Source organism: Haliotis asinina, chromosome 16 (genome assembly GCF_037392515.1).
Source record: "Haliotis asinina isolate JCU_RB_2024 chromosome 16, JCU_Hal_asi_v2, whole genome shotgun sequence".
NCBI lineage: Eukaryota > Metazoa > Mollusca > Gastropoda > Lepetellida > Haliotidae > Haliotis > Haliotis asinina.
The window spans coordinates 38,786,390-38,811,844 of record NC_090295.1 but is presented as its reverse complement, the minus strand read 5'-3'; the positions used below and the strand labels follow the sequence as shown (position 1 = coordinate 38,811,844).

General features: G+C 40.2%; 2 protein-coding genes across 2 annotated transcripts in view; one reads left to right on the top strand and one right to left on the bottom strand.

The window, feature by feature from the left end:
• The first annotated feature begins 4,792 nt into the window (after positions 1-4,792).
• LOC137267765 (aspartate and serine-rich protein-like) lies at positions 4,793-5,164 on the top strand. The gene has a single exon (XM_067802210.1). The coding sequence runs from the start codon at positions 4,793-4,795 to the stop codon at positions 5,162-5,164; it is 372 nt and encodes a 123-aa protein (XP_067658311.1).
• Positions 5,165-15,222: 10,058 nt separating this feature from the next.
• Positions 15,223-25,455, bottom strand: part of LOC137268595 (metabotropic glutamate receptor 8-like) — a 151,371-nt gene continuing 141,138 nt past the window's right edge. Inside the window, exon 10 of the mRNA XM_067803167.1 lies at positions 15,223-15,395. Coding sequence (XP_067659268.1) covers positions 15,223-15,395 — 173 coding nt within the window. The remainder of the gene's footprint in view (positions 15,396-25,455) is intronic.

The window sequence follows — 25,455 nt, the reverse complement described above, 5'->3', positions numbered from 1 at the left end:
ATTGACGCATCATATTTTTATTTTGAGACGCGTTTAATGTGTTGTATGTGAATGAGAATTTTTTTTACTTTAACTTCAACTTAAATCAGCCACTCAGATATATAAAGGGCATATTTCCTTCAGCAATGAATGGATAAACAGAATCTTCATTAAATGTATCCCCAAGAGTTCTTATAGTCAAGGTTGGAATTGAAAAACCATATCTAGTCGTAAACTTGGACTTATGCATGGAAGGTTCAACTGGAGACACGACACTACACCAACCTGTATGACAGCAGACAATGTCAAGCAGTGCATCGTTAACTCCAGCTTAAGGCGTCCATCTTTCATAGCTGCTTTGATACAATGTAATCGGACTACATGGAAAGAATTTGCAGTGACGGTTTCATGTGTTTAGGTCAGTCTGGAATGACGGACATTCGGGGAAAGAACTGGGTTATCAGTTCATCGATTCACCCTGTCATCCTTGTCATAGCAGGCAACTAACAGGATCGGGTCAGACTTGATTGTTATTGTATCCCGACTGCGCAGATCGATGGTCATGATAACAATTCCACTCTGATTGTTACCCATCCGGGAAGGTTGGAGTTAGGGTGTTGGGCTTCAGTAACCCAGGTTTGTCGTAAGGGGCGACTCACGGAATCGGGTGGTCAGGCTCGCTGACTTGGTTGACTCATATCATCGGTTCCCGATTGCGCAGATCGATGGTCATGATAACAATTCCACTCTGATTGTTACCCATCCGGGAAGGTTCGAGTTAGGGTATTGGCCTTCAGTAACCCAGGCTTATCGTAAGACGGAATCTAACGGAATCGGGTGGTCAGGCTCGCTGGCTCGGTTCCCGTTCTCGCAGATTGATGCTCATGCTTTTGATCAATGTATTGTCTGGTCCAGAAGCGATTATTTACAGACTGCTGCCATATAACTGGAATATATCTGAGCGCAGCGTAAACATAAACTCACTCACGTCGATTGTTACCCTTAGTCTTTATACAGATGGCATAATTGTCCGAGTGCAGCATTAACGTTAACAGCATACAAACACACAAGCAAACAAACAAACAAACCAGCAAACAAAGAAAGAAACAAACAATGATTTAACTGATGCATTGTGGCTTGTCCTACCCATCTACGTTAATAACTGGTCATAATATCAGTCACCGCATTGTCTGGTGTAGACTGGATTATTTGTAAGCCGCTGTCATTTGGCAATAGCGTTGCTTGGGGCCGTGTTGAACAAAATACAACATTGTGTTATTAACAGTTACGGGAGTGGCGGGAGTTGGTGGCTGAGGAGTTCACCTTTCCGTGAACAACTTGTGTCATTATTGAATGTAAGTGATCCATTCGTAAAATGTTCGTCTCGATTTGCCTTTCACGCTTTGTGTCGGCAGATATTTGACATTGGTTGTTGGCGCTGACATTAAATGTTGAACATCAGTTTGTATGGTATGGTGACCTACCTTCAGCTGATGGTGACCTCTAGCCCGGTCATAAATTGTCTTATCCTGTATTTTCATAAATGTTTTAATGTTTACATGCTAGTTACATGCTAGTGATAAACAGGTGGCAGATTTTACCAAAAAACTTGATTTGTTATTTAAAACATTTAAAATGAGCATGATTTACTGCGGGTTTAAATAAAACCCCTTTCTGGCGACCCAGAAATTATAGCCACGGCAGATCACAATGTGTGAAGCCCATTTCTGGTGTACCCCGCTGTGATCAGTCACCCCCTGATGAAATCTTGCTAAAAGCGGCTAACATTTGAATGTACTAGACGTATGTAAATACCCAGTTTTAAAGGGAGGATGTCCCATATCGACTCAAGCATATCACCACAGATAAACGATAATCATGCTCAGAAACCCTCATGTACAAAATGTACATCATCCTTAATCCCCAACCATGTGTTATGTAAACATCATCCAATCATGCGTAATGTATCACCATTGGCTTCTATCCTTATCCCCAATCATGTACATCGTCCTTATACCCTATCTGTGTTATGTAAACATATCCTATCATCTGTAATGTATTACCATTGGCTTCCATCATTGTTAACATAGCTGTCGGCTTCCTATCAGTGCTTGTTTATACTGGCTTCCAGCTTTCGTTAATTCATTCCACTTGTTACTTTGTTATTGTTTTTTTACCTGTACATATAAATACAGCTCTGTACCCCATTCTCAATCACCTGATGAAGGAGTAAGCATTAACTCCGAAACGTTGTGTTCTCATATAAAGACGTTGATATCCATAAAAATCTTTATTCTTATGTATTTCACTTCTAAATGCCCTTCAAAGACTTAAACGGTATCGGTTTGTTAAATCATGTGTTGGTTTTATTCCACCCAACATAATACACTTGTTTAACGTCAAACATGTGAGTATCATGTGACTGCCACAAGTAGACTAAAAATATATACAGAAAAGGCTGCCATAGGGGGTTTCGTTTTATTCGACCACGGGGCTATACATCACTGTACCTAAAAAAAAATCTCTTCTGTTATAACTAACACAAGTCAGCTCAATATTCCAAACCGAAAAGGTGTCTAAACGCATTACGACACAAACACTGGTGTTAAGGAGATACGAGAAAACCATAAAGAGATCCAGTAATCGATGTTTATATTACTGACAGTGCGCCTTCATCAGTTTCAAATAGTGACACCGTCAGTTGTGTTTTGTTTCAATGCTGAGTTAACTTCAGATTAGCGTCGACCCTTGTAATCCTTGTGATATTAACAATCTAAATCAATGTAAAAGTGATGTAAAGGGAACCCTTTCAGCGGTTCTCACAACATAGTTAAAATAAGGTGTTTCTCTCCTTCCTGTCATTACGCACCAGAAATTACCATCTTCAGCTTTTACGATTGTCAAAAAACTGACGAAATGGATCAATTTAATAACGACGAGTGGGACATGTTGACAGGCTCTGTTATTAAATACGACTTGCACGTTGTCATTTATTGGCACCATCACGGCAGTGACAACAAAACAGTATTCAGTCGCCATGACAACACATAACAGTCAGTCAAGCGTGACATTTGTTCTAATTTCAGGATACACTGCTAAATACGACATATTACGAGTACACGCACCACAAACTGTTTCATGAATGGAAGAACATTGTGAAAATAAATAGTTTGCTAGGTCTGTTTGGAGGTATTTGTCATGCCTAGTGGCACGTAATACCCGGAGACCGCGGACTAAACCTGCTGTCTCGTTCACCGGTGGAACATCTAATGTTTCACTAGAGGTATGGGCAATGTCATGAGCATTGTGTCCATGTGGGGAATTGAACCCGGATCTTCGACATGACGAGCGAACGCTTTACCATTAGGCTACCCCACCGCCCCGAATAAAATCTGAACTTGAAGGGTGAATTCAAATACGAAAATAACGTCAAACATAGGTTCCCTTTATGAAATTAATCTCCATAAACCCTTTCAAAAAGTGGAAAAATCTTCCATCAAAGATATGTATTAATAGATTTAAGTTCAAGCCGGTTTTTCATTACAACTACAGCGCACTGATTTCTTCCGACTGAACATAAAAACATATTACTTTTTTTCAAAATGATTGATATGCTCCGCTCTTACAACAGGATCTTGATCTATATTTCACGTCTACAGGGGGAACATTGATTTTACTACAGTTCAAACTATGGAATCCCCTGGGGATCCAGTACACATGAGTCGACTTCTCGAAGGGTGGGATTTCTTAAAGAAGAAAAACAACCATGTGTCTGGGGTAATGATAACGATTTCTTGACTAAACTGACATGCATTAGATGTGTTGCAATAAACTGTTAAATCTACAAAAAAGTAATTTTTTTGCGAATCGTTGTAGTTAGGGTTGAGCGTGAAATCAGCTGAAATGAGTTATTCATTGTTTTTTGTTTTTTTGTTCGTTACAAAAATTGTTTATTGATTAAACTGCTTTTTCAAAATGTCAAACTGAATGAGACAATCATGAACTAAAGAGTTTAAAAACAAATGCAACAAGCAATACACGTCAGTTATTTCAGTACAAAGGGACAAAACTTACACGTTGTATTTTGCTACAAGTCTGTTATAAAGTGCATGCACGTCACAACAACATATAAAGTTGTATATCATTATCGGTTTTGTCCAGTAACAGTGTAGACATCTGTAGTGACATCATGGATAAGAAAGACATCAGTCTTGACAAGATAGGTGTCGCTATAGACAAAAATGTGAGGATATGGACAGGAATAGAGACATTATGGACAATTGTTCCAGAGTTGGCAAAGGGCAAAAGTCTGGCCAAGAACGTTGACTTTGTGGACATGAAAGGTATGTGTACAAATAAAAACGGTAACTCTATAAACAAGAACGGTACCAGTGTGGACAAGAACGGTGACAGTATGGGCCGGAACGATACCAGTGTAGACAAGAGCGGTGATATTATAGTCCGGAACTGTACCAATGTGGACTAGAACAGTGATTTTGTCGACTTAAAAAGTAAGTGTAAAAATAGAAACGGTGACAGTATAGACAAAAACGGTACCAGTGTGGACAAGAACGGTAACAATATGGACAGGAACGGTAGCAGTGTGGGCAAGAACTGTGACAGTATGGACAGAAACTGTACCAGTGCGGACAAAAACGGTACCAGTGTGGACAAAAACTGTGACAGTATGGACTAGAACGGTACCAGTGTGGACAAGAACAGTGACAGTATGGACAAGAACGGTACCAGTGTGGACAAGAACAGTAACAGTATGGACTAGAACGGTACCAGTGTGGACAAGAACAGTGACAGTATGGACAGGAACGGTTACAGTGTGGACAAGAACAGTGACAGCATGGACAGGAACGGTTACAGTGTGGACAAGAACAGTGACAGCATGGACAGGAACGGTACCAGTGTGGACAAGAACAGTGACAGCATGGACAGGAACGGTTACAGTGTGGACAAGAACAGTGACAGCATGGACAGGAACGGTTACAGTGTGGACAAGAACAGTGACAGCATGGACAGGAACGGTTACAGTGTGGACAAGAACAGTGACAGCATGGACAGGAACGGTTACAGTGTGGACAAGAACAGTGACAGCATGGACAGGAACGGTTACAGTGTGGACAAGAACGATGACAGTATGGGCATTAATGATAACAGTATGAATCTATGGTGACAGCGTGGACAGGATCTATTATATTAATAATTGTAAATATTGGTATGGATATTATATTAATAATTGTAAATATCGGTATGGATATTATATTAATAATTGTAAATATCGGTATGGGTATTATATTAATAACTGTAAATATCGGTATGGATATTATATTAATAATTGTAAACATCGGTATGGATATTATATTAATAATTGTAAACATCGGTATGGATATTATATTAATAATTGTAAACATCGGTATGGATATTATATTAATAATTGTAAACATCGGTATGGATCGTATATTAATAATTGTAAATATTGGTATGGATATTATATTAATAATTGTAAATATCGGTATGGATATTATATTAATAATTGTAAATATTGGTATGGATATTATATTAATAATTGTAAATATTGGTATGGATATTATATTAATAATTGTAAATATTGGTATACACACATACTGAATAATGTCTCTGATCAACCAAAACATATCTGCCATACGAACAAGTCTAAAAGTGAATCTTTCACGTGAGATCGATGGCAAAGTAATAGTATGGGCATTAGTTGTACGAACAGCAGTATTGACATCTGTCGGAACAGACGGGGAAACATTTCCAAGGTTAATACCTTTGCGGAAAATAGTAAATAAAAGCAACTGTTTATGCAAATAATGTCAAACATAACGCATACACTGTAATCAAACATTTGTAATCCATAAAAAAGGGAATAACGAAAAAGCGCGGTATTGTATCAATTAAGAGCAATATGTAATTAATCTCTGAAGTGATTATGTGAAAATCACGAAGTCCAAAAGCACCCATAATTATTTCCATATATATTGGACCACTTCTTTTTATCTACAGCCTGTGTGTCCTTTCAGCGCATAAATAACAGATCAGGTACCGGCGTCGACAGAGTACCAACGCCTAACAGAAAACATTGCACTGTGGGTGATTTTGTTTGTACCTTCAGCATCAACCGCTTTCACTGGACAAGAGTTACCATCACCCAGTGCATCCACAGATTTGCCCAGCAGGTTATGTGACGTATTAAGATTCTGACATGTCTTTGGGTCTTTTGAATAATTCGCATATTTTAACAAACATCTGTCAATACTGTTCCAAGTATGCTGGATTTACTTAAGTCTTGATCAAAGCGCGTCGTCTTTAGAATACTTTAGTTTAGCCTTGGTGGTCGTTTTATTGACAATTCATATGTCCATGGTATCCCATTTGAATGGTACTTTCACCCAAAGTTCATAATCGGGAGTTTCACTTATCCCACAAACATCCGTCCATAGAGTGTTAACGTCAGCATCTGAACTGAGAACGAGAAACAAGGAAATAAATATCGAGTTCTTTTTTGAAAGGCATGTAGAAGTGTATGGGTGAAGGAAAACCAAGTTCTATGGATAGTCAACTTCTTTATTGCAATGAGTACGACTCTCGGTGTAGGTACTAACACCGTTGTGAAGCATGTTATTTCATGCTTGATAACGGTGTTAGTATCTACATCGAAACGTAGCATAAATTGGAATGAAGAAATTGACTGTCCATAGAACTTAATTTTCTTTCAAATATCAGTGTACTGTAAATGAGATGCCAGAACAAGGATGTTTACCCAAGGCACCCGTACACCCGTATTTCCCAAACTACAACACATGCACAGCTGTGCCGATTAAGATTGACGACCGACTCTAAACGCCGGTGTCAGAGAACGATCTGTCTACTGAAACAAGGTATGAGATGGCATAGGCTTTGAACCAAGTTACCGAAATGCCAGCGGTTGAAAGGAGTGAGCACGCCATGCAAAGGTCTTACTATGGAAACACAAATGGATATCTCCTGCCTGGCCTACATTCAACATCTGACAAAGATATTGTCAATGCATGAATTGAGCAACAAGTCGTCCCGATATATAAAAATGTTATAAAGTTGACATTGTTTCTTCGAAGCAGTCGTATCCCAATCGCTGGATTGTCTGGTCCAGATCTGATTATGTACAGAACGCCGCCAGATAGCTGGACTATTGCTGAGAGCAGCGTAAAGCTAGACTCACTCTTAGAAACCACGATCCTGATGTCATCATTTTCACTTTAGTGCATGTGGTGGTGAGACTAAACACCCACTCCAGTCCGACAAACGTCAGCATTGTTCAAAGAAACGACACAAGGTCATACTCAAATTTGACTCATACGCAAAGTGTATTGACTGCTTCCAAACCTTTCAGAGAAACGTTTTCTACAGCCTACAATAAATGCAACACAACAAAACACAAACACTGCAAAAAGATGGCATGGAGCAGTTTCTTTAGCACTGATATGTTCTTTAACTCCGAGTAGGGACTCGCTTTGGAACATTTGGCAATTCCATGAGACCGAAATCATGCCTTTGCAAGATAATTGCCACAAGCCAGTTCAGTGCCATAAAAGTAACTGAAACACAATATAAACGCAATCCAGTTCAAAAACTGGTGTCGAGAAGATGCAAGAAAAACTATAAAGAGATCGAAATAATCGATGTTTACAATATAGAGAGTGTGTCTTCATCAGTTTAAATTGTGACACAGCCAATGCTGTCTTGTTTCAACGCTGAGTTAACCGCCAACTGGCGTCAGCCCGTTGTAGTGTTTGGGATATTAACTATCTAAATCAGTGTAACAGCGGTTACACCGGAGATGCTGCAAACGGTTTTACTGCAAACCAAGTGGTACGTTTTTTCCTCCTTCGTGTCACTGCACAGAAGAAATAACCATCTTCAACTTTCTTGATTGTCGCAAAACTGACTAAATGGATCAATTTAATAACGACGAGTTGGACATGTTGACAGGCTCTGTTATTAAATACGACTTGCACGTTGTCATTTATTGGCACCATCACGGCAGTGACAACAAAACAGTATTCAGTCGCCATGACAACACATAACATCCAATCATAAACAGCATTTGTCGTAATCACAGGGTACACTCACTAAAACTCAACACAGTAGCAGCACATACGCCATCAGTACTCAAATAGACGCATACCGGAGTTCGTTGTGTGTATAAATCGACCGTTTCCTGATCTGACCTTCAGGAAATGAATGGAATGCTTGGCATCAGTTCTATTATATTATGTAAGGCTGTTTTGTGAGTGAGTGTGGTTTCATGCCGCGCTTTTAGCAATATTCCAGTAATGTCCAGCAAAGGTGGTTGGGGGGGGGGGGGGGGGGGGGAGGGGGGTGCGCACCAGAAATGGGCTTCACACACTGTACCCATATGGGGTGTCGAACCTGGGTCCATGTCGGTTGTAATGAAAATATAACAATATGCAATGGTACATAATATACCATAGCTAAGTCCTAGAATACTGACGAGAACAACCATAACAACTAAAATAGTGTTACAATGAGTGTGTGGTTGAGAGAGTGAGTGGTTGAGTGAGTGAGTGGGTGGGTGGGTGAGTGAGTGAGTGAGTGGTTGAGTGAGTGAGTGGGTGGTTGAGTGAGTGAGTGGGTGGGTGGGTGAGTGAGTGAGTGAGTGAGTGAGTGAGTGGTTGAGTGAGTGAGTGAGTGAATTCCACGATGCCAGAACCTGGAGGGGAAGAAATCGTAAGCTGATTACTTTTTCAGATATCTTTTCATAAACCTTTCACTGCTTATGCCTTATACGCCAACTTGTTTCTGAGTCAGCAGACGACCGAGCCTGATTATTCTCCTGAGGTTGACGTTTTGACTTTGTTCAGCGTTTCAACGTGTTGTGACATTATACAGATTCTGATTTAACCCTTCCCAAATTAGCCAGTGATTACCACTGTCAACAAGTGTGACAACAACGCATGGTTGTACGCTTGGTCTGGTCCAGTAAAGTCATATATTGCGGTTTTGCCATTTGGAGCCAGGACTGGTTGTTAGGTAAGCGCTTGTCATCTGGAATCTGTTCCCTGTCTCGCATATCGCGGTTGGCATCGGAACCAGATTAGCACCGGAAGTAGCACCTCGCAAGACGTGCTGGCTCTGTTGCATAAGGCTCCATGTTTTGCAGTGATGGTTCAGATTTGGAACTGACAACCTTCCAGTCGCCTTGGATGCTGAAATTCTGACGTATTACGTCCTACGTAGGAGACAACAGTTATGCCCTAAATAGGTCTTACTAACTCCCAAGTTGGCGATAGTAAGTCCTACGTAGGAGATAGTAGGTCCTACGACGGAGATACTTCGTCATACGTAGGGGATTTTAAGTACTATGTAGGAGTTTGTAAGTCCTACATATGAGATACTACGTTCTACGCAGGAGATACTACGTTCTACGCAGGAGATACTACGTTCTACGCAGTTCTAGTATGTTCTATGTAGGACGTAATACCCCCTACGTAGGGATAATAAGTCCTACGTAGGAGGCAAAACGTTCTATGTAGGAGATACTAAGTACTACGTAGGTAATATTAAGTACTAAGTCCAGTGTAGGAGACACTAAGTAGGGGTGTTATGATTGATTCTTCGATGAAATAGTATATCTGAGTGTCCCTGAAAAGGCTGTGGCACCAAAGGCTTTTGCTGGTGGAATATTGCTCGAAAGACTGGAGTACGGTTTGTCCACTTTTCTGGTGTCATACGCGTGTATGACAACCTTTACTCAACACTGTGATGACGTATGTCCTTCATTGGATTGTCAACAACCTTTCCGAGGGTATGTCCATCATCAAAACGGTAAAGGTTGGTGACTTGCATCAATTGAGACCGTTCCACCACAATAAGCAATAACATATTGCCCAAAGCGTATTTCAATCAAACCCATTCACTGACTTTTGTCGGAGCGCTGTTACAAATACAACAGCCAGGGCCACTGTGACACCCTGGTGAAACTTCATTACATTAGTCCACGGTTTAATGTCTTCACCAACCCACGTCTACACGGCCACTTCCACCCACTAACTAACTTACAGGGACGTGTTGGGCATACCGTGTAACCCCTCTTACACAGCTGCCCTGGTCTACTTACCCTACTTAGAGGAAGTGGTCTACATACAATATGGCCACGGCGTCCTCACGTCACTGGATTATGTCCATACAGGACGTTATGTGGACTTGATCTACCAAGGTCAAAGAGGACTATACTCAAGCAGACGTGTAGCCCCGGCAAATGTGATTCAAGGCTTCCATAGATCACTCTGAGTGTCTACTGACTAAATTTCTAGGATTTATGTAAATGGGACGGTTAATAATCAGACCACTTTAACAGAGACATTGTTTCAGGTTCGGTCGGTGTACACGTTCTGTCGTCTAGACATCAGTACGAATTAGACCAGTGGAGGTCTCACGAGATCTCGTGCAAGACAAGTCATGTTGATGCCACTTGCGAAGCTCTCATTGTATAAGGTTTTGTGAAACACTGCATGTATGTGCGTGTGTGCGCGCGTGTGTGTGTACGTGTGTGCGCGCGTGTGTGTGCAAGGGTATGCGTGGGTGGAGAATTGAATGTAAACATAGCCTCCTTCTTCGGAAGGAGCGCGGTTTCGTAACAAAGAGAGAGAAAGAGAGAAGTGACGATCTATTCCATGTCGATGTTATATATCGATAGTATATCTACTCAGTGCATGTGTTTGCGCATGTAACTGGGTATGGGCCTCTTGTAAAACCAGGTGCTAGCAGGTATACAACAGGTGATGATAGGCTAGTGTCCATTATGGGAATCCCGTTTCTAGAACTCGTTCCCGTTACGTGTATGTGTGTTCTCGTGTATTTGCGTGTGAATCCGTCGCTGCGTGTTTGTATACATAGGAACAAGCAGGTAGGTCAGACACACTATATGAAGCTCAGGCTGTTTCATGTTCGTAGAATATGTCATATATTAGGTGTTACGAATAGGTGTTACAGTACAGCCACACCACAAACACGAGACGCTGACAGGTAAGCACCGAAAAGGTAGATGTCTGGACATGCATATAAATATCGACATGTAGCATGTTGCCCCTCCTACTTCAGGCTGTCAGTCGTAGTTAAGCTGAAGAAGGTGTGGCCAAAACAAGCATTCAGTATATAGAAGAAGCGTTTTGACATAGCACGACTAGCATTCACGAATGCATTTTGTCTGACAAAAGGTTGTATGGAAACCGGTCAGTTAAGTTAGCTAAAGGTGAATCTGCAGACAAATATTTACTTTTCAGGTAGGTAGCAGATGCTTTCAGTTTTAAGTTCTGTGAGTTTGTAATTCAATATAATTATGTTTAGGTGGCCAATCCGAACCTGGTTATAAGAAAAAGGATGCCGACTCTCGGGGGTTGGTCGAGTTGTGGAACTTTGGTGGAAGTGATAGTAACCAAATTTAAAACAAGCTTTGGTTCTATTGGCATTCGTTACGCCTTTAATCCTGGAAGGAGGCAGGTCATAATTGGCCTAATTTGCCAACCGATTCATTTCACAGTTCTAATATAAACACAAAGTTTGGGCAACCCGGAAATATAAAAACAAAACAGTGGCCGACATTTTATGATGGTTTCATCTAACGGTGGTGGCTTAAAGAACATAAAACGTGATTCGCTTATCAGCGACACAAACTCCAGGTAGCTCCACCATGTTGGGAGGTTTCTGATAACGCTGATAATACTGTTCAAAGGTACTCATTATTGCCGTCATTGAACGTTTTGTGAAGGACAGCTTTAACCCGTTCAAACTGTCCTTGCTGCAAAGGGGTGATATATAGCGTTGAGACATTTCAGTTCCAAAGGCACTGTTTCGTAATGTTTCCATGTTGTCCGGAAATGGTTACAGTCCACAAATGATCTTGTGTGTAAGGTGATGCCAAAAACAAATGTCTCAGCCAGTCAGTCTATCTGTTTATTGATTACAGCTTGGTAACATAGGAAATGGGATATAGTTTATTGATGTCAGTAATTCAACCATCGAGAATAAGTCACAGTGACACAATCCGGGGGCATCTCAGAGGAGCAAGTCGTCGAATTGAATTGCGACTCCTGAATGTTTCTGCACTCGTAAAGGCATTATAGGGCAATGTCATCACCGCCATACGTCTGCGCGAAGAACCAGAAAATACTCCATGGCAGGTGATCACAGTGTGGACATTGAACGACACATCGGAAGAAGAATTGGGTGAGTTCGTGCTTGAGTAAGATCTCAACTTTCAAAAACGAATCGGTTTAATTTCTACACCAACACGATTCGGGAACGTCGATTTTGGCAAAAGAAGACCGACACAGAACACAAAATCTCAAACTTTCACACAGAGAAGTATCGGATTGGGGTGAAAGATGCGTTTTCAATCAAACTGATTAAATTTGGAAACGAGCCATCACGATCCTGACCCTGATCTTGACGAAAGGTTATCTGAGATAAAAACTGAATAAGGTTTTAACAAAATAACATGATTTATAAACAGCACGGTTAACGCAATCATTGGTTCATCAGACTAGTGCGTCCAGAAGCATTTTCAACTGTAGAGTTCCCACGAGAAGCATGTTTTACGACCTGGGCCCTGTTCCCAGAAGCAAGCGTCAAACCTGTAGCAAAACCCATAGATGGATCTAAGCTCTTTTGTTGACAGGTTACAACTGGGTTTAAATTGAAAAACAAATTACATTGTAAATCCATATATCACGTTTCATATTTCCTATAATACTCCCCTTTGAATGGGATAAGCATACATTGCTACAAGGAAAACAGTGATATGTAGTTGACGTTTTAAACCATACAAAAAATAAAATAGAAAAAAAGGAAATTATAATAATAAAAAAAGAAAGAAAACCAAACACAGGTTTGGCAAGTGTCCATGGTTGTAATGATTACAGCTGATGTCTGCTGGAGGTGTTAGCTTGCCATAATGTGTCAACGTCTTCAACAAGACTTGAATCGACTGCCAAGCCATAGGTATCAATGGCCAACAAATATACTGTATCGCCTTCAGAAAACTTTATTAGGCATTTTGAAATGGCATAAATCATTCCGAGATTGAAACTGGCATTGTAATATATACAGGTTTTACGTAGCAAAAAGGAAAATCAAATATAATTGTCACTGAAATACGATACAAATAGGTCATACGAGCACATAAAGAAATGTTATCATCATGTGATGATGTCATCACTACCACGTGATAATGTATAAAAAGACGAATTTAGCGACACTGAACGGTTATACTGAGCAAATTGTGATCAATGTTACGTTCACGTGTCTACAGCTAAAAACATATTTTTACATACATTGATGTTAAATGGGGTCACTGTGACGCGATGGTGATGACGCCATAGGTTACGATGACAACACATCATGGGAGATAACTCTGCAATAACGTGTAAGACAACGGTGGATAATCTTGATAACATCAGTATCAGCATTGATAACATTTTCTTCAAGAACAATAACATTATAATGATAAATCATGACTGACAATACCTCTGTGTAGACGATGATAATTTTCTCGCACCATGCACGTACAATCGATGATGAACGCTCGCTGTTACATTCGTGCATTCACATGTGTGAGTAAAAAATAAGTGGTTTGCATGATGTCATAAATAACAATGTATTTGATCAACCACACACTCACATAAAGCCACATCTGAGAGTAGTAGCATCCACAGAGGTGAGTTCTATGAAAGTATTTACATATATACAATGAAGATGTGAGTGGCCATAGCCACGAGGCCACATGGCCACCTCGGCCATAACCACGAGGCCACATGGCCACGTCACACTGAGTAGGAGCACATGTTGGCAAGAACTGACCTCTAATTCCATCTAGTTTCGTCTAGTCAGCTATCTAGTCATTTTGAAACAAATGTAAAGCAGTTACAGAAATGAAAGAAATGCATAATTATTAAAATATTGATTTCCATTCAGATATGCATGGCGTCCATTTTTCTTCTATCCACAAACATGACAATTACAAAATATACAGAACAATCATCATGGCGACCGAATACGAGGAAGCGAGAAAATCGTCAAAGAAAATAGAAACCTGTCATTGTCTCATTCGTAAATGACAAAGTTAAATCAGGTGTCGTTTACATGCCCTTTACAGTAGACATGTCACAAAGAACATAAGAGGCATTCAACACCTTTATGACATGAAGGTGCGACAAAATTATACACAACACCTTTAGCAGCTATCAGTTGAAATGAATTCAATATACAGAGAAAGTCATACACATTTGGTTTTGGATTCAGAAGAAACTTCGGTCAGCTCTTCAGAGTAAACAGTTAACATGATTATGTTACCTTGAAGGACTGTACTACACAATCAGAACACCTGCAGATATTGTGACCCAATGGTTTCACAATTGTCTCAGCACGGCCTTAGAAGTCATAATAAACTCTTTTACAGATCTGTATTTTCTTCTCAACCATTCACTGCCCATCCAAACTCGTTTGAAGTTACACTGCTGTAGCACTATTTCATATCTTCCCTTCTTCACAACTCATTGTCCGCCCAGACTCTGACGGCATCATTTCAAATCTGAATTCCTCTCAACTTCTCTTGAGTCTATTGTTCTAAATCCGAAAGCAAAGGTAGCGTCCACGCTACCGCTTCTCCTCATGCACTCTTAGATCACATGGGCCAGTCACGGTTCAACGACACCTTTACTATACGCTCGGTGTTTAAACATGCATGACGTGAATTTTCTTACGTGACACTGGCGACAACATTGACAACTGACATTACAAGGATCCTTCACATGATCGCTTGCCCTTAGTTTGGCATTACACTAACACTAGAAACGTCATTGACAAGCATATATGTGATCATTATCCATCGGTACGACACAGGGATTATTCTGTAGACCGTCCACAATCAACAACCTTAATGGATCTGTTTCACCACGAGATCTACTTAATGAGCCCACAGCAGTGAATTTTGCCAACCTTATTCGGACAGCGATTTCTCATTCATCCGGGCAATTAACGACACGTGCCAAATGTGACGGTTACACGTAGGGTGACTGACCATATCTAATTTACAACCAACTGATTGGAACTCCATAATCTCATTATCAGCGACTCATAATTTGGTCATTCATCTTGCAGCAGGTGGTTGTCTTTCACTTTGCCGTTTCTACATATGTCTACACTGTATTCTTAAAGTTGAACGTCCTCGTCGTCAAACACCTGTTCCATGCTGTCCAGTGTCTGCGTGCTGATGCTGTTGCCGTTGCTGTATGTTTGAGTTGCGCTTGTGGACCTGCTGAAGGCGCTGCTGAACGACCCGGAAGACTTCAACCGTTGAGTCATCTCCACCTCTGAAAAGCCAACTGTCGAAAAACGAACACGGTGGTCATTAGTTAAACGCATTAAAAATAGTTAAACACGTCTGAAGATATCTGAAATTTAATTAGTACATAACATAATGTGACAGTGAAAGATATAATACAGAATAAAGTATATTACCCATCAAAACTTTAGACTCACTTTAAGCATTCACTATGTGTTATACATATGGTTACATCGAAGATGCATTTCTCCACAAACGTATGGGAACCAACTGCGAACCTTATGCTGATGAATTGCACGAGGAACATGCATCAGATTTGCTGAAAAACGTGCAAATATCATTTTGAGTTTGGGTGTAAAATTTACAAAATAATTCGCCAGTTTTCACGACCATCATTTATTCAATTGATGATAATGATCTTTTGAACGTTGCAAATATGTTTTACAATACATCGTGTGTAAACAGTACCATTAAACAGAGTGGATTTTTTCGCAAAAATCTAGTTTAGAACAGTTGACTGAAGTAAGTGAACCTAAATTTTTGAATTTGTTGGGTAGTATATGCTGACTTCAGAATATAGACCATAGAATACTGATACAGGCATAGTCAAGCCTGAGGTGGAAGATAGCACACAACGGCGGGGAATGAAGTTGCCTGGCAACCAGAACCCTGCGACAATCGTGAGCTGCCAACAAGCATTCTTGCTACATAGTCAGAATCCTGTTGAAACCTATACGTATACCCGGAAGTTCCACTTAAAATTAGCCTCATGTTATGACATACGTTAGCAGAACAGAACGGCTTAGATTGTCGATGCCCTCTTAGCGCTGAGATAGTCGTGAGTGTCATACATTTCCTTAAGACTACCTGAGCGTTCTAACATCATTGTTTTTCCCGACGTAAGACAACGGCATGTCAAGATCACAAGATTATAACTTTTTGGTGTCAGTGCTGGTGGTCTGAATATAAGACGCATAACATATACAAAATAAATAGTGGTACAAAGGAGTTTCTCTTACACAGAGGACTTACATCTAAATTTACATCTACTTGGAGTGAGGTGGTTAATTAGGTCCCAAGATAGGTTTTGCACCAAATCAAATGTGCATAAGTTTCCCATATGTTTTCAACCATTGGAATTCCTTGACACATCTCATGTTTTTCTCTTTCTAAACGGCAGTGACTCAAACGCAACTATGCCTTAACATCAAACTGCTATAAACTGCAATGTCTTCAAAACAATCGGAGCTCTTACTTTTCTTTTTCTTCTCTCTTTGATCAGACAGGAAGTCATTACACAGTACACTACGGACGAGAGGTCTGACAGTTGGATAGGTGTTTATGCCTATGGGAGCCAATCGATGTTTGTATTCTTGACGACCTTCAGTTTTCAAACTGCTGTTAATCACCAAACTGTACCTACTCCTGCTGCTCAGTTGGCAATGAGATATTGATGCGTGAATGCAGTGGCCATGCTCCTAAGTATATTCCTCATTTCTTTAATTTGCACACTCCGCTCCCGACAACCTCAGGAGCGCTCTGTAGATTTGCTAATGCCAATAACTGGAATCTCAGACAACGGCTGTGTAAATAATATATGCTTACAACGATACTAGCAACACGTAGAAGTAAACGTCTCGGACCACAAATTCACAAGCAAGAAGACCAAAGGAAATGTTCCATGTCTCACATTTTCAGGATGTACATTGCGTATAGCCTATTCCAGGAGCATTCCGCCATGAAGTAGAAAGCGGCGTAAAGGTTTACTCACTCACTCTACCACCATATAATGTTTCAGTTCCCCCTTCCTTTCGCTCCCCACCCCAAGCCACCACTTCGTCCCCAAGCAAGCTGAGACTGGACGCTTATCGACTCCAGTGGATCTTAAGTAATAAATTATACATAACTGATGTCAGATTTTACAGCTTCATCTCCAGCCTCACATGGGCGAATGGCTCTTAGCTTTATTACCGTGTTAATATGACTGGGGAAAGAGATTCCACAAATGACCTGCCATTTTATCTTTTATTTGAAGTTTAAGGCTGTTTTAAATTCAGTTATATTATTTATGTATCCAAAAGATGTTTTTTATATCGACGTGTACTTGTTTAACGCGCGTCGATTTGACGTGAACGGAGATGACGTTGACATTATATAACGTTTCTACGTTGGTAGATTGCGACACACGTTTTAAAGTGCCCCTGATTGAAGGCTGAACCAATAACATTCCGGCAAGTGTGTACATAAATTCTCACGACTCATCAAAAATCACGACCTTACTTTTCTTACCATAACCTAAATGTAAAATATCACAAAATACGATAAAAAAAGTTTTATGTTAGAAAGTATTCCATCGTAACAACTGCTAACCGTTGAAGACAAATGCGCCAAAATTGATTCATTTTTCCTGTGTCTTTTTAAGGTCTCGAAGTGTGTATAGCGTTCTTTATAACCTTGAAGTCTGACATGACAGGTTTGAATATCTGACTTAGCAGTGAGTGAGTGAGTGAGTGAGTGAGTTTAGTTTTACGCCAAAAGTTACACTTCTATAATATTTGGTTCAGCGCATATTTGGTTCAGCATCTATTAGCTCAAGGTTTCTGATGAATGCCTGTCATAATATTTGATTATCCTGATGTCTGTAGAATGTTTGTTAAATTCACACTGAGTTATTTACAGCGTCTAGACCCTGACTAGACCATGGCATTTCCCGGACGTGTTTTCTTGTACGCAAAGGGTAAATTCTCTTTATCTAAATATGCAAACACCCTCAAATCACGGAAAGGAGTAATATGCCAATTGCAAGTCTTATTTCGATTAAGGATTCACTTTCAACTTTCAGACAGCTCGTTTCGAGATATGCCTCTACGGATTACCCACATTGCACCAAGGAAGAGGGCAAGTCGTGGCCATTCTGTCTGGAGCTCAACAGTATCAGAAATGACTGATGGTGCTGTTCGCGAGAGCGCAAAGGTCTTAACACATCCTCAACGTATATGTCAAAACAATTGCATGTCTGAACTGTAACGCCCATCAATTGTTCCAGGGCAGTTCAGCTGAAAAATGAGTTGTCACGTTTTGCTTGGCTCCGGATTTATTCTCGAATTCGGATCAATTAACCCGGACCGGACCATAAAGTAACGTAGCCAATACTTTAAAAACCGGAAAAATCTGAATAAGTTTTGTCTGACGTGTTGATGGTGTCATTGTCTGGATATTGAAGCAGACCGGGGTTTGGGTTCTAGACGACAGCAGGAGAACGATGAGGGCTCGGATTATAAGCCGTACAACGGAAGGTGTAGACATTGGGTTATGTTTGGGAGCAGCTATTCAGTCGTTGTCAGATTGGACCAAATCAGGGTAATATCTATAATGAACGAGCCGAGTTTGCTTGTGAGTGATGGAAGTGTTATGGGTAACCCCCTAATTCGATCATTTATAACTCGGGATTGTCATGGAATTCAGAACGAGGCTGATGACGAGCTGGACACACAGACACATTCCGATCCATTTACCGGAATTAGGATTAATAAAAGCGCTATTCTTGTACCTCAAGCGTTTACGTCTGTGGCCTAACTCATCATTCTGTTATACATGGTTAGGGCCGCCTGAAAAGCGTTATAAAGTAGCCCAAAGTCAGTTTTGATGAAGTTTGTTAAATTGCTCTAACTACAATAAAAAATCCCTATTATAAACCAGTCGTTCACAAGAGTGACTTATATGAAAACTGCCAGTTGCCTAGCATGGCCTTGTGTTTATGTAGCAAGTAAACAAATTAAATGGCTTTGTCAGAACGCCTTAGCCCGAAAAAAAATGTGAATAACTGGAAGCCAATTAAAACGACTTACAAACAGGGCTCACCTCGCCTGTCAAGCTCAGATTTTATCACTTAATAACAGGCAGATGTGGAACGCCCTGGTTGAGAGATGACTTGATTTGGGTGAGAGAGCTGAGATTAATCTAATTTATCGACTGGTCGCGACTGTCCTGCGGTGGCAGCAATGGCGGTATGAAGAACGCCCGTGCTGTTGCTGTGACGTCATACCGAGCGGGACACAAGGCACTCTTATATATTGGTGTGAATCTAAACTGGCGTGAATTTGAAGCTTTCATACCACATTTAATTCTGGTCACTGTTTACGTCGTCATTGGTACGTTATTAGTCTGATACCCTTGTTAACTTACACAGGCGCGTAACAAAGTTTCGCGGACTTCGCAAGGGAAGAGGGTACATCTCACCTTATCTCGCGATCATGTTTATTCACGTTAGGAAATATACACAGATATACACTGGAGGGTGTCAGTTTATTTCCAAGAACCTTTATAAACTTTTTGACGACCTGTATTAAATTCATGGAAGTCGGAACATGTCTATGCTATATGAAGCCTGGATAGCTTTTATATATCACCAGTTTAAATTAAAGCTTTTGAAATTTATTAATAAAACATGCAATGATATAAACTCTTCTATTCAAATATTATTGGTAGATTGAACACGTACATGAAAGACGTATATGCAGTTAAGAGTTTTGCATAAAGTTGTAAAAAATGCTATAAATTCACATTATGCATTGATAGTAAATCCCATATGAGAGAAATACGGGACCATCACACGAACGCACTTTAACCTTCTTCATCTATCGCGGCTGCACAAACAGATCATGCGTCCATATGAGTGAGTTTGATTTTACGCCGCATTGCACTGTTCGTGTATCGCTGCGTGCTAACTAATGCCAGAGAAGGTAACATGAATTGATTCGCGTTTTAATAATGCATTTTGAATAACATCTATATTTCAGTGTTTTCAGTGAAATGTCGTTGGTATCCTTTCATAAAGCGGGTTTCTCACAATGACTGGGGTGGTGGGGTAGGTCTTATGGGGTAGTCTTATGGTCAGCGTCCGGTCGTCACGCTCGTCAGGCACAAGACCCGCGTTCGATTACCCACATGGGTACAATGTGTGAAGACCATTTCTGGTATCCCCTGCATTGATATTGCTGGAATAACGCTGAAAGCAGAAAAGAAACATTCGAGCATCCGAGCATCCGAGCTAGACAATTTGCGAACGATTCGATGACGTTGTCTGTTACAATAGACTCTGACTATTCTATCCTCTTCAGTCGTGGAGAATGATACAACAGGTGATGTTCGGACCTCGGTGACCATACGCATGCGAATATGTGGAAACAACACATTTAGTGTCTTGGCCTCGAAACCAATGTTCGTGACCTCTCGTACAAAGAAATCTAGGAAAAGGGGTTTTACGATAAGGTTTAATGAAAAAAAATAAATGTTTCTCAGGCATTTTTTTCATAAGTGACGAGGGTGGTAGAATTTTCATTTAATTTACGATACAAAATAAGTGACGAGGAAGGAACACATTTTCACTTTTTTTTTCTCTCTCAGAAATACAGCTTGGGATTTTTTAGCAAGTATAAATGAGTTGTAGATTCAGTCACACTTGTTCTCACTCATTCTTATAGTGGACAAACGGATGATCGGGAAGTCAAAATTATGTTTTTTAAATGGAAGTAAACAAAATTGTTACGCGCCTAAATAAAAGCGACGTACCGATGCCCGAGAGACATCCCACTGTTTTATTTAGCCTAAATTCTTTGCGTTTTCTTCCGATGGATTGGCGAAGTCTCCCGAACAAAATGACGTTGTTGAAAAGAACCTAAGACTAACTTAAGTCTTTTTAAGGTATGAGGGTTACGGTTACCTTAGTGCTAACGTCGCTTTGTACAACTGTACCCAGGTCCATCACGGTTCTGTCATGCTTTAGTATACCGAGCAGTTTAACATTAATTGTTTGTTTGTTTGTTTGTTGTTTAATGTCGCACTGAGTAATATTCGTTCTACTATATGGCTGTCTTAAATGAAAATAATAAATCTAAACCAATATCAGTATGTAATTTAATAAATGTAAACAACTATAACCACATGGAAATGATATCTCGAGTCAAAATTTGCGTCGAAAAAGTCTTGAAGGGTCTCTTGTGAAAAATAAAATACATATTTTCAACAAAAAATACACATTGAATATTTCCAAAGCTCGACATATTTAGTCTTCTGATTCTGAAAGTGAACTATATTGGTTAAAATATCAAAGTGTTATTGGCGTATTATCTCGACTAATACGTTCGTAAGATATTAATTTAAATTTTTTAAGCATCCATTACCAATATGGCGCCATGTGGAGTGGAGGCGTCACGTCAAAAATACCAGTTCGGTTTATTGACACACATAAAACTATATTTATGCTGCTTTAACCATACTGAGCCATCAACACCCCTCCTCGCGCTGGCGTCTGATTAAACTGCCACAATAACTTCACACCTAACTCCGCCAATAAAGACGAACAATCGCCAAACATTAGACAGTGCTGACCCTACAACGTTAGGACTATTCCTTCTCCGAAACTAAACGCTTGTGATAGCTTTAGATGACGAAGTTTGTCCAGCTATAAGCTGGGATCCGTCTCTTAATATCACCGTGTAAGCAAGTTGACGACGCGCAGAGGGAGACGGAAACCACCTTAGTCCATCCGGGCCTTAAATTAGTTACAGCTCCGCAGCTAAACAGCGTGAAATATGGTGGCGATAAATCAAGGCGGTTCGTCCACTGGTAAAATGACGCAAAATGCAAGGCGGGTTTATGAGTCGATGGATATTACATCGCACATGCAAGCTACTTTAGGGTAAAACAATCAGACCGGTTATGCAGCGGGCAAACTTCGTTCAAGCTGAAGCCGTGTTATGGCCATTCTCAAATATCAAGATTCCGAATCAATGTTCAGTACCTTCCCTTCTTTAATAGACAACATAGTAGAAGATTCTAAAATAAGCTCCGGCCTTTCAGCGGGAAGACAGGTCCTAAAGGCATCGTGTCTGAATTAAAAACCCACACACCATCGGGGAGACATAAGCTCATTCGAAAACCATCTTTCGATTAAAGAGATAAATTTCTTTGCCTTTCTAAAAATGGAAAATATTTCACCGGGAAATCATTGGACTATTTTGGTTGAGAACATGGTCCAAATAAAAGTCTTAGATTTATTTACCGTTTTCTAATTCTTATTAGGTTTCCATGGAAACTAAAGATTACGCAATTATATGGTTACGATTACGTCTCCCTCAGAAATCTCGTGCGAAAATGTGAACGACGTTTCCTAATTTATGGAGGAATCCTTCGTAACGTAACTATAGTACCGCGGTAGTAAAATCACGGTGGAAATGATCAATGACAGCATGACAAATACTGGGTAATAGATTGGCATTCATACCTACATACAATATTGGTGTATTGCACATCATGTGAGACAACAGTACTATACAAGCAATGATTTATTGTTAACCCAAGACCAATTGCATATCATTTACCAGATTAATAAGCATCACGTAGCTTATCTCACATGGCTACGTTTCAATTAAAAGGGCTGAAATCCATACAGAACATTAGGGCCATAAATAAACAAGAGAATAACCAATCATAAGAGGCAAAGTAAAAATAGCGCTGATAACACATGACTGTTATTAACAGTTGCTCATGACACCTGGTGTTTCAATGGTGTCAGAACAAAGCTGATGAAAGTCACATGTGTTGTTAACAACAGCTAGAGCACTGAGACTGACTTTACAGGACGGTTTCGTTTTTGTAGTGGAAGTATAGTTTTCATGAAACCAGATGGAAGGAAGCTTCATATTTTACCGCTAAGAAATATTTAAGCGTGTTTCGTGACGTTGGGTATTGTTTATTTTTTTACCCTTCCCCACATAAAGCAGTTTAGTTGTAATCTTAGAAAATAGGATTTCGGAGGTTTTTGTGAAACGAAAAAAAACTCTCATCTCATAAACCTGTCGTTCGTCTGAAGGAGAGATTAAAAAATGAACAAAACCCAACATGGCCGACTGGCCAAGATGAGACGCAAGAAGCCAAATGTCTTTTTCAAAGCATCTTACTGCCCCCAAAATGTGATTAAGGAGAACCAACTTTGAACGCTTTACAAACTGTCCCCGTTTTGTTAATCGAATATTTTATGAGTTAATAGCAGGCCAGGACAGAGAGTCTTGGTTGAAAAATGACTTTATCTCGTAGAAGAGCTGGGATTAATCCAATTTACTGACTAGCCAAGACTGTTTTAAAATGGAATTTAGGATTTTTTGCTGTTGTCTGAGGAAATTTTGGAATCAGCAGCTGTAAAAAAAGGAGGACTCATTTTTAATAACACTATTATTGCTGTTATTGTGTAATAACACTATTCTCCGTCGCCCTATTAACCGTAGAAACTACGTTTGTCGGCGTTTGTTCACACTGACTTTGTTTCATGTTGAGAAAAAAAATATCACATTTATTACTCATATTAAAAAACACGTTCGTTTTGTTGTTTTGATTAAATTGTAAAGACATTGATGACAGTTGTACCAATCGGCAGGAGTCATAGCCTATGTATCAACATTACTTGTGACTCAGAAATGTACGAGGTTCTCATTCAAACAGTAACCGCAGATAACGTCCAGAACAAAAGAAAATGGCTAAAAGACGCTGCACCATATCCCTTTGATGTCGGGGGAACACATGCATGTAGATTCCAGGATAACCGGAAAAAGTTTCTATTTCATACTGATGGCGCCCAAACCCCTTTGTTCAGTATCTACTGAAAAAGCAGCCGTTGCTAAGCCGGCTCCTAACTGCCCCTATCTTCCTGTTTCCATTCCATCTGACCATTTAAAGCGTAGGTCACCCGGGCTGACACTGGAGTAAAGACATTTAAACACCATTCTGCCTAGTGTGATGAAGTTTAATGAAAATCTATGGCACGGTATTTGGGGCAATGCTGTGTTAGTGTGGCTGCAGAATGCCAAGTCCATGCTCCTCCCACGCCCCCCCCCCCCTTCCCCCCAAACCCCCCCACCCCCAAAACAAAAAAACCAAACAGCAACAACAAAAAAAGCCAGAAAAACATAAAGCCAAACAAAAACACGCCCCTTCCCTGACCCCCAAACAATACATAAAAACCCAAAAAGAAAAAAAAAAAGAAAAAAAAGAAGATGAAAAAATAAAACCAAATGAAAAAAAAACAAAAAACGAACAAAAACAAAAAATTCTGATTTCTGATTAAAGGCGCTTGGTCAAATCACAATTTCTCAGTTGTAATTATAAGGAAACAATTAAGATATTTCCATATTCACCAACCCTCATGGACAACAAATGTTAAAACGGACCAAACTGCCCTGCATTACAGAAAAGGTCCGAAACCACACATTAACCTTCCCCGAACTAAAACGAGCTAGGTAGCTCATTGACTATAAATGGAATATGTCCCGTCAGATCGTTAACTCTTTTTTCAGTGGGCGCGTGTTAAGTTCTATGGCGAACTAGTACACAATCCTGTTTGCAATGACTCTTTGCACGTAAGCGTCTCCGAATAAACATCGCTTAGCACGCTTTCAGATGCTATCAGTTCAGCATGTTTTGGTGCATGTAGTTTGTGTATACTGTGAAATAACAAGAAAATAGGTGAGTTACCGCTATTCTGAGCAGTGATTTTGGCTCGGAATGGAGAAATCACGATTGTTTTAGTTTCCGAATACCATAGCTCCCAAAGCGCTGCTTTGTGCTGTATGCCTAAGATGTGTACAACATTTAATGGCATAAATACAGTGATCATTTTTGAACTGGCCTTGAAACGAACTTGGTGTGTTGACCTCGTTATATCACTTCCTTTCATATAGTGCTAAGACCCTGTTAGAGAGAGTGCATGCCTCGTTGGCAGTTCTTAGCGTTACAAGCCCTTGTGCTCAGGAATTATCTTAACCACATGCCTTATCCACAATCATCCAAAGACGCGGGTCGGAGTCACTGGCAGGTTCTGTGACAGTAGGCTTCCATAGCCACTGACAGTGTATGCAACCTCTGCAACTGCAATTGCAGTACGTCTGGCAGTCAGATCACCTTTTTTGCAGGAAGTAATGAAGTGATATTGAAGTGTTGCGTTGCAACATTAACCTGCGTCGGAGTTCTACAACAGAGAGTGTTATAGGTACTTTATCTGTCGATAACAACATGGTCGGTAGATCAACGGGGACAGAGGTACCTTA

Bases quoted from the DNA above. Each gene is read 5' to 3' on its own strand.
- LOC137267765 (XM_067802210.1), top strand. From the start codon at position 4,793: ATGGACAGGAACGGTTACAGTGTGGACAAGAACAGTGACAGCATGGAC.